General features: G+C 34.5%; 1 protein-coding gene across 2 annotated transcripts in view; it reads right to left on the minus strand.

Annotated features, from left to right (window-relative positions):
- Nucleotides 1–13076, minus strand: part of GUCY1A2 (guanylate cyclase 1 soluble subunit alpha 2) — a 401728-nt gene that overhangs the window by 195257 nt on the left and 193395 nt on the right. For both annotated transcript variants that reach the window (XM_068555643.1, XM_068555642.1), the window contains exon 5: nt 5788–6273. In XM_068555643.1, coding sequence (XP_068411744.1) covers nt 5788–6273 — 486 coding nt within the window. The remainder of the gene's footprint in view (nt 1–5787; nt 6274–13076) is intronic.

Below are 13076 nucleotides of genomic sequence, written 5' to 3' on the forward strand. Positions count from 1 at the left end.
GTCATGGGGTATTAAATGAGATCATATTTTATTCTTTTCTAATAAGCACTGAGTACACTTTAGTTATGTACATACAAAAGCATACAAAATAATCACATAATACATACCCACTCCCATATGTCCAAATGTACCTATCTGAGAAATAATAATGACAACTAACACATCCATTTACTACTATACACCAGGTGCTAATCTTAACTTTACAGTTTATAAAACGGGAGGGAAGTTAAGAAAGTGTTAAAGGTGAAAAGGTGAGAGCTGTAAGGAGTGTATTTAAGATAGCACTGGGAAACTGCAGCCTTGGCTGAGTGCAATAAGAGGAGCATGGAGAAAGATTCATCCTCCTCTTTACTTCTCCTTTATTTCAAACTAAAGGTCTTGGCAAAGACAAAAATATAAAATGAGGCAAAACTCACATTATGTTGCTTCAACGTCCAATACTATTATCACTACATTTAGTTATTATTTATTATTATCTATATACAATTGGCTTAAAAAGTTAGAGTTACTTGTTCTTTATTTTGTTTATTCTCTACCCCCTATAAAACCTGAGGAGCAAAATATTATATAATATATTATGTTGACTATTTGCTGAATATTTGCTTTTCTAATTATGAGATCAAAATTATAATCCATGCTTCCTTCAATTTACTTTGTTCTTATTTAGCATTCATACACCTGTAACATCTTGGCAGTCAAGCATTTTTAAAGACTAATTTTCTCAATGCTTGCAATATGCACAGTAAAATATACACCATCTTCCTTAACCTCCTACTTTATAGGAAGCTTGATTATTTTAGCAGAACCTTCTTATTATGGCCTAATTTAGTTAAATTCTGGCATTATAATTCATCACTGCATCATCTCCCTTATGACAGGAAAACATAATAAGATAATAAGATGATCAAGAGAGGGGCAACGAATAAATTTAGAGACTGGAGTCTTACTGCATGTAACAGACTTTGAATGCCTCCTGTGAGGCACTCTCTCTAGTTCTCTAGTTCTTTTTTCTTAACATTCAGCTTTACTTGGTTTCCCTTCACTTTTCTAACATAAAACAAAAGTGAGCCATACCTTATTTATCTCTGTGGTATAATTATTCCACCAAAAATTCTACACATACTTTAAATCCAACAAAATACTTTTAAATTTTATAAAATCAGCAGATTTATAATCCTTAAAAAATTTCTGTCACCTTTGGGATTTTTTTCAATAGCAATTAAAATTTTAGCAAATAGTTCTTGGTATAAAATAGCACTGTGTAAATGTTCTAGAAAATAATCTGGAAAGATTACAATAATTAAAAACCTTAAATTAGGCCGGTCAGATTGAGAATTTCTAAATTATATACCTCCTAATGTAGTTCTCATAATGTATTGATACTTCATTTTATCCTAAACAAGGGTAATATTCTCTTTATTTGTCTTTCCCTCTCTCTGGCCATATCATTACTCTGGCTTCAGCACATATTGTGTTTCCTGGTCTGGATCCCCCAGATTCAACCTCCATAAGCCTGAGTAAACATCAAAGCCACCGTATACACCTATCATACCAGATACATATACACACTAGTATTGGAGATGCATTAAAAATACCTGGCTCTGTTGATGGTTTCCTTTGCTGTGTAAAATATTTTAAGTTTAATCAGATCCCATTTGTTTATTTTTTGCTTTTGTTAAAATTACTCTAGGAGATAGATCCCCAAAAATATTGCTGAAATTTCTGTCAAAGAATGTTCTGCCTATGTTTTCCTCTAGGAGTTTTATAGTATCCAGCATTACATTTAGGTCCTTAATCCATTTTGAGTTAATTTTTGTATATGGTGTTAGAGAATGTTCTAATTTCATTCTTTTACAAGTAGTTGTCCATTTTTCCCAGCACCACTTATTGAAGAGAATGTATTTTCTCCATTGTATATCCTTGCTTCCTCTGTCACAGATTAATTGACTAAAACTGTGTGAATTTACTTCGGGGCCCTCTATTATGTTCCACTGATCTATGTGTCTGTTTTTGTGCCAGTACCATATGGTTCTGATGACTGTAGCTTTGTAGTATAGTCTGAAGTCAGCTATGGAGTTGTTTCCTCCAGCTCCATTTTTCTTTCTCAAGATTGTTTTGGCTATTTGGGGTCTTTTGTGTTTCCACATAAATTTTAAAATTATTTGTCCTAGTTCTGTAAAAAATGTCATTGGTGTTTTGATAGGGATTGCATTAAATCTATAGATTGCCTGATGTAGTATGGTCCTTTTAACAATATTGATTCTTCCAATCCAAGAACACAGTATATCTTTCCATCTGTTTGTGTCGTCTTCAATTTCTTTCATCCATGTCTTATAGTTTTCTGAGTACAGGCCTTTTACCTCCTTAGGTAGGTTTATTCCTAAGTATTTTATTCTTTTCTATGTGATGGTAAATGGAACTGTTTCTTTAATTTCTCTACAGATTTCTGTATGTTAACTTTGTATTCTGTAACATTACCAAATTCATTGATGAGCTCTAGTAGTTTTCTGGTGACATCTTTAGGTTTTTTATTTATAGTATCATGACATCTGCAAACAGTGACAACTTTACTTCTTCTTTTCCAATTTGGATTCCTTTTATTTTCTTTTCTTCTTATGATTGTCATGGCTAGGACTTCCAAAACTTTGTTGAATAAAAGTGGTGAGAGTGGACATCTTTGTATTGCTCCTGATCTTAGAGGAAATGCTTTCATCTTTTCACCATTGAGTATGATGTATGATGTATGATGTTAGTTGTTGGGTTTTCATATATGGCCTTTTTCATGTTAAGGTATGTTCCCTCCATGCCAATCTACTGAACACAGAAGATATTTGCAAACGATATGACCAATAAGGGGTTAAAATCCAACACATATAAACAGCTTATAAAACTCAACATCAAAAACACAAACAACCTGATTAAAAATGGGCAGAAGAACTGAATAGATATTTTTCCAAAGAGGAAATGCAGATGACCAACAGGCACATGAAGAGATGCTCAATATTGTTAATCATAAGAGAAATGCAAATCAAAACCACAACAAGATATCACCTCACACAGGTCAGAATGGCTATCATCAAAAAGAAAACAAATAACAAATGTTAGCAAGGATGTGGAGAAAAGGGAACCCTCTTACACTGTTGATGGGAAGGTAAATTGGTGCAGCCACTGTGCAGGTAAATTGGTGCAGCAGTAACCAATTTTGAGGTTGCTCAAAAAACAAAATACAGAACTACCAAATGATCCAGCAATTCCACTCTTGGGTATATATCAGAAAGAAACAAAAAGAGTAATTCAAAAAGATTCTTGCACCCCAAAGTTGCTAGCAACATTATTTACAATTGCCAAGGAATGGAAGCAACCTAAGCGTCCATCAACAGACGAATGGATAAAGATGTGGTATATGTAGACAATAGATACTACTCAGCCATAAAAAGAATGAAATTTTGCCATTTGTAGCAACATGGATGGACTTAGAGAGCATTATGCTAAGTGAAATAAGTCAGACAGAGAAAGACAAATACTGTATGATATCACTTACATATGGAATCTAAAAAATACAACAAACTAGTGAATAAAAAAAAAAAGAAGCAGACACCATAGATATAGAGAACAAACTAGTGGTTACCAATGGGGAGAGTGAATGGACAAGGGGCAAAATAGGGATGGGATAAAAAAGGGGTTACTGTGGTACTGTATAAAATCATATGTATGAAACTTTTGAAAACTGTAAGGCACTATAGGATTTAAAGAATCATACATTCAATTAAAAAAACAAATTAAAAAAAAAACACCTGGCTCTGGTATCATTTTACCTTATAATTTATTGCTAAAATTTCATAAGAAAGTTCAGTTTAAGAGAATCTGTGAACCAAACAGTTTTGTTTACTTTTCAATATATATATGAAAGATGGAAAGCAGAGTCTTGAGTACCTGAGAATGAGTAGATCCATTCTGTAATTTAAAACTTGCTGATAATTATTTATAATTATATGAACCTTACCAGTTTAATAAAATATAGGAAAATTTGAAATCATTCAGTATATTTCCACAGATTTTCTTTTTCTGTGAGGTGTCCTAGCTTATCTCCAGGAAAGGAAGACTTGATGTCTGTGAAATGAACTGTATTTTTAAAACTTGAAATTGTTTTTGTACCCTCAGAAGATATCACATTTCTTCTTTTCTCAATACCAAACTGATACTTATATTTAAATCAGGGATTTCCATGTTTTACCAGAAAAGAATCTATTTTTCATGCTCATTTAGTTGCACAGAGTTAGAGCCACAAAAACATATGACTACTTTAGCTGAAGGAAACTAACACTGCAAATCAATGATTTAGAAGGAAGCAATTGTGGTTGCAGAGCTTGGTGCAATAGTGCCCAAAGTCTGGAGAATTCCCTGGTGGTCCAGTGGTTAAGACACCATGCTATCACTGTCATGCATGTTCAATCCCTGGTCAGGGAACTATGATCCCGCAAGCAGGGTGGCCAAAAAAACATAGTGCCCAAAATCTGAAGGAAAAAGAGTGCTGGAAATTCAGGACAATCTGCTCTCTCTTCTGGAATTGACAGTGATAGACTCATCATGTCTCTGGTTTAGGATCAGACATTTGGCTGCCTCTGCCATAAATTACATAAAAATAAACTATAAGGAAGTTAAATATAATTTATAAAAACTCTTATTTTGTATAACAAAGCAAATCCCTCATACATATGTCACACTGAGTGTTTACCACTCAGAAGAGGCTTTCTAAAATATTTAACATTGGTTGTATATCATACATAATGGAACTAGTGAATATCTTTCCATAAAGGAGAGACACCTTAATGAAAACACCCTCTGGATCATAATATGAAACTAAAATGTGAAACAGATTCTTTCTGAATCTGCTTATGTGCAGATCATACTACGAAAGAAGTAGAAGTCTAGATGATTAGTAAAGAAGAAAAAAAAATCTAAAATTCACTAGTTTGTTTGTACTAAAAGTAATTGCTGTCCTCCATATTAAAAAAAAAAGCCATGCACCCTGACATTTTGCAATCCATGAGAAATTTTATGTAAAGTTACAGTTATTCATTACGTAGACATGAAGCTGAATCACTCAAAATATTGCTATAATTTTAATAAGAAATTAATAAGGGGTTTGCCAAATTAGACTAACAAATGGTGACTTGTATACATTTTCAAAACTCTTCCATTAAGTAGCTTGGAAAATTAAGGTGCTTACACTAAAAACCATTGGTTATTTGGACAATAGCTAGAATATTTACATGTATTCTTTCAGAATTACAGGGACCTCAATTAATTGACTGTGAAGAGCAAACTACCGATTAACCATGATCTAACTCACAATGCAATGCATGTTGCAAACATAAATTGCTGTTTCCTTTTAACTGTCAATATAAAACTTTTACTTTATATCGTAATCCTACTCTTTAGGAAAAACTAATTGTATGGTTAAAAGTTGCCTAGATTTCAGCAAGTTTATTTATTTATTTTTGATAATAATGAATTTAGAGTACTAGTTCTATAGAATTTTTCCTTACTAAGCAATATCATGATTCACAGTTAGCTATGTCAATAGTATAAATCAACTCATAATGAAAGTTTACTCATAGAGCAGAAATGCTTGTATTCTGTACAAATATTGATATTTCTAAATTAAAATTATCCACCATTTACTATCAAGTTTAAAAAGAGAAATAGATTTTATGCTTGTAATTTAATTAAGATGACAATTTACTACTAAAAAGTATTTATATATAAGTAACTAAACCCCTTTACCTTATAAATATCCAAAAATCCACATTGGTGGTCAAATCTTGTGTACAGTTCATTCAGCATGCTGATTACTTGCATGGGGGTACACTGGGCACATATGGCTGTGAAGCCAACAATGTCTGAAAAGAGCATGGTGACATCATCAAACTTTCTGGCTTGCACTTGCTGCCCTTGCCACAATTGCTGGGCTACATCACCAGGGAAAATAGAATATAGAAGATCCACTGTTTTTTTTTTCTCTTCTTCCAGGGCCTGGTGAGTTCTTTCTAAAGTTGCTTTTAATTTATCCATCCTCTTCTTCAAGCCATCTTGGGCCTTTGCCTGCTCACCAACCAAAATTACATCTCGGGTAGCATCATGGATAGGGATGTCCGAGAGATGCAGCCCTCGTCCCATGAGTTCATCCAACTTGTCCACACATGGAGAACCCAAGAATAAAACAGAATTTGATTCTGAGACATGGATCATTTGTCCTTTAACTTCCATCACCTGCAAAATTAACACAGAATTTTGATCAGCACTATTCACATAGTAGGTTCACAAAAATTAATTTATTGTCTGATGGAGAGGAAGAACAAGAAATAAGCTCTATTGAATTTCTGCATTCATATAGGCAAATTTAAATGTGATTTATGGCCAATATAAGTTATGATTCTAAATAGAAGCATTTGTTATTGTTTCCCACTTGGTCACTTTCTTAACACAATGATCAAATGGAAAGGAAGGAAGATCAATGAGAAACGAAACAGGAAAACATTTTCATTCAAAATGAAATTGCACCCAGGTACATCATGAAACTGGTTCATGAGCCAGTTCAAAAATTTTCAACCTGCTTAGTAATAGTAGAATTAAGATAAATCCATCTGTCAATATAACTGCCTTTAACTGTCATTAAAATAATACTCAGAAAATAAGTCCAGGAGACTAAATGAATACAAATAATTGTTTAGCCTTATGTAAGTCATTTTTCACCAGCTGTAGTCCTATGAAAATATATTAGATTTTGCACTGACTAGATTAGTTGACAATTCATTTGTTCTTAAAAATAAAAAATTAAACTAGATGTCATTAAGCCAGTATTACCAGAAAATAACAATCAACTAGCATGTTCAATATAAGCTAAAAATAGCCCTCCAGATTGGGACAGTATTAAAGGAATTCAGTTAATAAGATAAAGAATCTGAAGATGTAGTAATTTAAATCTATCCCTCCTTTCTGTACTATTTGACTGGAGAATTTGAGAACTGATGTTTAATGAAAAACTTCATGAACACTGGTTTATGCTATTTTAGCTTGGTTCCCCAAGGAACACTCAGAGGGGATAAGCATCAGTAGGGAAGGAAGGAAGACTTAGGATATGGTTATGCAAATATAGTTATTTGGGTAAGGATAAGATATTTCAGCACATCTGGAGAGGAAGCTAGCTGTAATTACCTGGAGAGAACAGCCTATAAGTAGACCACCTGAGACTGTGTATCAGTTTTATCTATGTTACTTTCCCCAACTACATGGAATGTGTTCAATACATTTATTTTCTTTTGTTCTTCATAGCATGAAGTAGTTAGGCTAGTTGATGAAATTGGAGGCATAGAACAAATATGGGGTAAAACTAAAGAGATTTGGATTTGTAAGCCTGCAAATGTTTTACTTTGTTCCCCCTGCACCATTTACCAAGATCTAGTCTACATAAGGAAATAAAATTGAATCTTTGATTCATGTCATATTTTTAATGAAATGAAATGTTCACTTTTTTATATAAAGATTCTGCTAGTGTTCAGTATTTCAGCATTTTTTACATAATACTCTCATTTATTCATTGAAGTGTTATTGAGTGTTTGCTATTTACTAGTACAGCTCTGGATGATAAGCATAAAAAGATAAAACAAGGTTCCTCTTTTCAAAGTTATCACAGTATGGAAAGGAGAGACAAATCTATATAGCCCATAGAATAGAATGAAGAAGGCCCTTCAATTCCCAATTTAAGGTGGGCTCTCAAAAGATGGCAGGCTACAGTTTGAATACAAAGAAAGTAATTGTCCTGAAAAGTATTTCCAGATTATTACATATATGCCTGATATGCTTTTTGGGGGGAGGGGTTTGTTAATGATATATACTTGTTAGAATATTAAAGGTGTAATAAAGAAGATACACATAATGTACAACCTCATAGTTTAAAAATTAGTACTTTAATTTTTTTTCTTATGATTTAAGGTAAAAGCAAACCTCTGATATTCATAGATTTAGACCTCCCTCTGGTCTTTCCCTTTTTTTTCTCAGATTTCTTTTTAATTATTTTCTTTTTCTTCTACATCTTACTTTCTTCTCCCTTCTCCTCTTTGTTCTTTGGACTTACTCTTTTTTTTTTCTCCAATATGCTATCTTCATTCAGTCTTTATCTCTCCTGCTTGCCTGGCTTTCTTTCTCATCACTGGTTCCCTTCATCTTCGTCACTGGTGCTTCCTTTTTCTTTTTCTTTCTCTTTTTTCCCTATGTATTAATCTCCACATTTACCATCACAAATCGACTTTTTTCTTCTCCACCTTTACTTTCACCTCCTTTTTTTATTTTAAATATGAAATCAGTATATGTATAGAGGCATAAACAATATTATACATTATTTGCTATGTGTAATAAAAAAGAGTGCTTTTCTTTAACTTACAAAGAAGCTGGATGCAATATGTTATACTCCACCTCAAAAAAACAAAACATAAATATATTCTTGATTTATATATGGCATTAGTTCATTTTTTCAAGTCTCTGAATCAGCAGAGCCTGAGAGAATAAAATAATTGCTTACTTCTTACATTACAGAAAAAAAAAAATTCATGAAAGAGAAACCACAATATACACAGTAAATAACTTAATTTTAGAATATTTTTCATCAGTGAATTTTTTCCTTATTTATAATTGGGCAAATATCACTGGAGCATTTGTGTCTCTGTCATAAATGCAGGTTTAGCCTAATTGAAAAATAATATAAATTATTTTTCTTGAATTGTTTTTGCTTTATTATAATTATAAATTCAGATATTCACCATGATTGCATTTATTGATTTAGCAATATGCACAACTATTATAGGAACTATGTATTTTTATGTAGAGGAGACAAATTTGTGGAAAACTACATTAAATTAAAACATCCCCTTAAGGTTTTATTGCATTCTAAATTATATTAAAGTTTTAATAAAATAGCATAAGGCAGAATGAAAATAAAATGTCTTTAAATCTATCAGATTTCATAAATTGGTAAGCATAAAAGAGGGGAATGGGCTAAAAAATAGAATGGAGCTGACAGAGGATAGGATCAGTGAGGATAGTTCCATAGAATGTACTCAATCTGAACAAGGAAAATAGACTGAAAAAAATAAACAGAGCTTCAGGGACCTGTAGCACAATAACAAAAAATCCAACATTCATATCATGGGAGTCCTAGAAGCACTTGAAGTAATAATGGCTGAAAGTGTCACAAATCTGATTGAAGATATAAACACTCAGAATCAACAAGCTATGTGAATCTCTAGTAGGATAAAACCAAAGAAATCCATTTCAAGACACATTATAAATTTTGAAAACTAAATTCAAAGAAAATATCTTGAAAACAGTCACAGAGAAAAGATGCATTACTTATAGGGAACACTAATTTGAATGGCAGTTGATTTCTCATCTGAAACTATCGAGGTCAGAAGAAAGTGTACATTTTTTTAGATATTGAAAGAAAAGAAGTGTCAATTGCGAATTCTATGTGTGGGGAAACTACTCTTCAAGAATGAAGGAGGAATAAAGACATCTGCAAATGAAGGAAAGCTAAAAGTCTTTGTCCTAACAGAACAGCTAAAGAAAGATCTTAAAATTGAATGAAATAAGAGAAATAATGTTCTAAGGAGCATCAGGAAGGGAAACAAGAATGGAAAGACTAAAAATACTGGTAAATACAATAGATTATCCTTCTCCTCATAAGCTGTCTAAATCACATGTGATGATTGCAACAAAAATTATAACACTAACGATTCTCATTACGTGTCCGCCTTATAAGAGAAAAGCAGAGGGAGATTACACACACACACAAAGACAGTGTGAAAACAGAAACAAAGATTGGAGTGACGCAATCACAAACCAAGAAATACCAAGGCATGCCAGTAGCCACCAGAAGCTAGAAGGGTCAAGAAACCTATTCTCCTCCAGATCATGTGGAAAGAGCAAGGAGCTATCCACACTTTGATTTTAGATTCTGACCTCTAGGGCTGTGAAAGAATAAATTTCTGTTGTTTTACACTACCCAGTTTGTGGTTATTTGTTACAGTAGCCACAGGAAACTGATACAGATCAGAACAACAAAATCAACAAATAAGATCTAATTGACAGATGTAGGGTGATCCACCCAACAGCAGAAGAATACATATTTCTCAAAGAACCTGTGTAACATACACTAAGACTGCCCATATTGTAGGCCATGAAAAAAAAACCACAACAAATTTTTGAAATTCAAATTATATGGAATATGTTCTCTGGCCACAAGGAATAAAACTAGAAATAAAGACATATTCATAATAGCCAAATATTGGAAACAATCCAGGCGTATTTCAGTGGGTGAATGGTTAAACCAAACATGAGTTACTATTCAGCAATATAAAGAAATTGTACATTGATATAGGCAAAATAATAGATAAACTTGTAGGGAATTATGCTAAATGACAAATTGCTGGGGGAGGAACCAAGATGGCGGAGCAGAAAGACGTGATCTCACACCCTCTTGCGAGAACACCAGAATCAAAACTAGCTGCTGGACAATCATCGACAGGAAGACACTGGAACTCACCCAAAAAGATACCCCACATCCAGAGACAAAGGAGAAGCCACAATGAGATGCTAGGAGGGGCACAATCACAGAAAAATCAAATCCTATAACTGCTGGGTGGGTGACGCACAGACTGGAAAACACTTGTACCACAGAAGTCCACCCACTGGAGTGAAGGATCTGAGCCCCACGTCAGGCTTCCCAACCTGGGGGTCCGGCAATGGGAGGAGGAATTCCTAGAGAATCAGACTTTGAAGCCTAGTGGGAACTGATTGCAGGACTTCCACAGGACTGGGGGAAACAGAGACTCCACTCTTGGAGGGCACACACAAAGTAGTGTGTGCAGAGGGACCCAGGGGAAGGAGCAGTGACTGCAGGGGATACTGAACCAGACATACCTGCTAGTGCTGGAGGGTCTCCTGCAGAGGTGGGGGGTGGCTATGGCTCACCGTGGGGACACGGACACTGGCAGCAGAAGTTCTGGGAAGTACTCCTTGGCGTGAGCCCTCCCAGAGTCTGTCATTAGCCTCACCAAAGAGGCAGGTAAGCTCCAGTGTTGGGTTGCCTCAGGCAAAACAACTAACAGTGAGGGAACCCAGCCCAACCCATCAACAGTCAAGTGGATTAAAGTTTTACTGAGCTCTGCCCACCAGAGCAACAGTCAACTCTACCCACCACCAGTCCCTCCCATCAGGAAACTTACACAAGCCTCTTAGATAGCCTCATCCACCAGAGGGCACATAGCAGAAGCAAGAAGAACTACAGTCCTGCAGCATGTGGAACAAAAACTACATTCACAGAAAGATAGACAAGATGAAAAGGCAGAGGGCTACATACCAGGTGAAGGAACAAGATAAAACCCCAGAAAAACAACTAAATGAAGTGGAGATAGGCAACCTTCCAGAAAAAGAATTCAGAAAAATGAGAGTGAAGATGATCCAGGACCTCGGAAAAAGAATGGAGGAAAAGATCAAGAAGATGCAAGAAATGTTTAACAAAGACCTAGAAGAATTAAAGAACAAACAAACAGAGATGAACAATGCAATAACAGAAATGAAAACTACACTAGAAGGAATCAATAGCAGAATAACTGAGGCAGAAGAACGGATAAGTGACCTGGAAGACAGAATGGTGGAATTCACTGCTGTGGAACAGAATAAAGAAAAAAGAATGAAAAGAAATGAAGACAGCCTAAGAGACCTCTGGGACAACATTAAATGCAACATTTGCATTATAGGGGTCCCAGAAGGAGAAGAGAGAGAGAAAGGACCAGAGAAAATATTTGCAGAGATTATAGTTGAAAACTTTCCTAACATGAGAAAGGAAATAGCCACCCAAGTCCAGGAAGCGCAGCGAGTCCCATACAGGATAAACCCAAGGAGAAACACGTCGAGACACATAGTAATCAAATTGGCAAAAAGTAAAGAAAAAGAAAAATTATTGAAAGCAGCAAGGGAAAAACGAAAAATAATACACAAGGGAACTCCCATAAGGTTAACAGCTGATTTCTCAGCAGAAACACTACAAGCCACAAGGGAGTGGCATGATATACTTAAAGTGATGAAAGGGAAGAACCTACAACCAAGATTACGCTACACGGCAAGGATCTCATTCAGATTCGATGGAGAAAGCAAAAGCTTTACAGATAAGCAAAAGCTAAGAGAATTCAGCACCACCAAACCAGCTCTACAACAAATGCTAAAGGAACTTTTCTAACTGAAACACAAGAGAAGAAAAGGTTCTACAAAAACAAACCCAAAACAATTAAGAAAATGGTCATAGGAACATACATATCAATAATTATCTTAAACGTGAATGGATTAAATGCTCCAAGTGAAAACACTAGCTCGCTGAATGGATACAAAAAAAAAAAGACCCGTATATATGCTGTCTACAAGAGACCCACTTCAGACCTAGGGAAACATACAGACTGAAAGTGAGGGGATGGAAAAAGATATTCCATGCAAAGGGAAATCAAAAGAAAGCTGGAGTAGCTATACTCATATCAAATATAATAGACTTTAAAATAAAGAATGTTACAAGAGACAAGGAATGACACTACATAATGATCAAGGGATCAATCTAAGAAGAAGATATAACAATTATAAATATTTATGCAACCAACATAGGAGCATCTCAATACATAAGGCAACTGCTAACATCTATGACAGAGGAAATCGACAGTAACACAGTAATAGTGGGGGACTTTAACACCTCACTTACACCAATGGACAGATCATCCAAAATGAAAATAAATAAGGAAACAGAAGCTTTAAATGACACAATAGACCAGATAGATTTAATTGAAATTTATAGGACATTCCATCCAAAAACAGTAGATTACATTTTCTTCTCAAGTGCGCATGGAACATTCTCCAGGATAGATCACATCTTGGGTCACAAATCAAGCCTCAGTAAACGTAAGATAATTGAAATCATATCAAGCATCTTTTCTGACCACAACGCTATGAGATTAGAAATGAAGTACAGGGAAAAA

Source organism: Eschrichtius robustus, chromosome 11 (assembly GCF_028021215.1).
Source record: "Eschrichtius robustus isolate mEscRob2 chromosome 11, mEscRob2.pri, whole genome shotgun sequence".
NCBI classification, from domain to species: Eukaryota; Metazoa; Chordata; class Mammalia; order Artiodactyla; family Eschrichtiidae; genus Eschrichtius; species Eschrichtius robustus.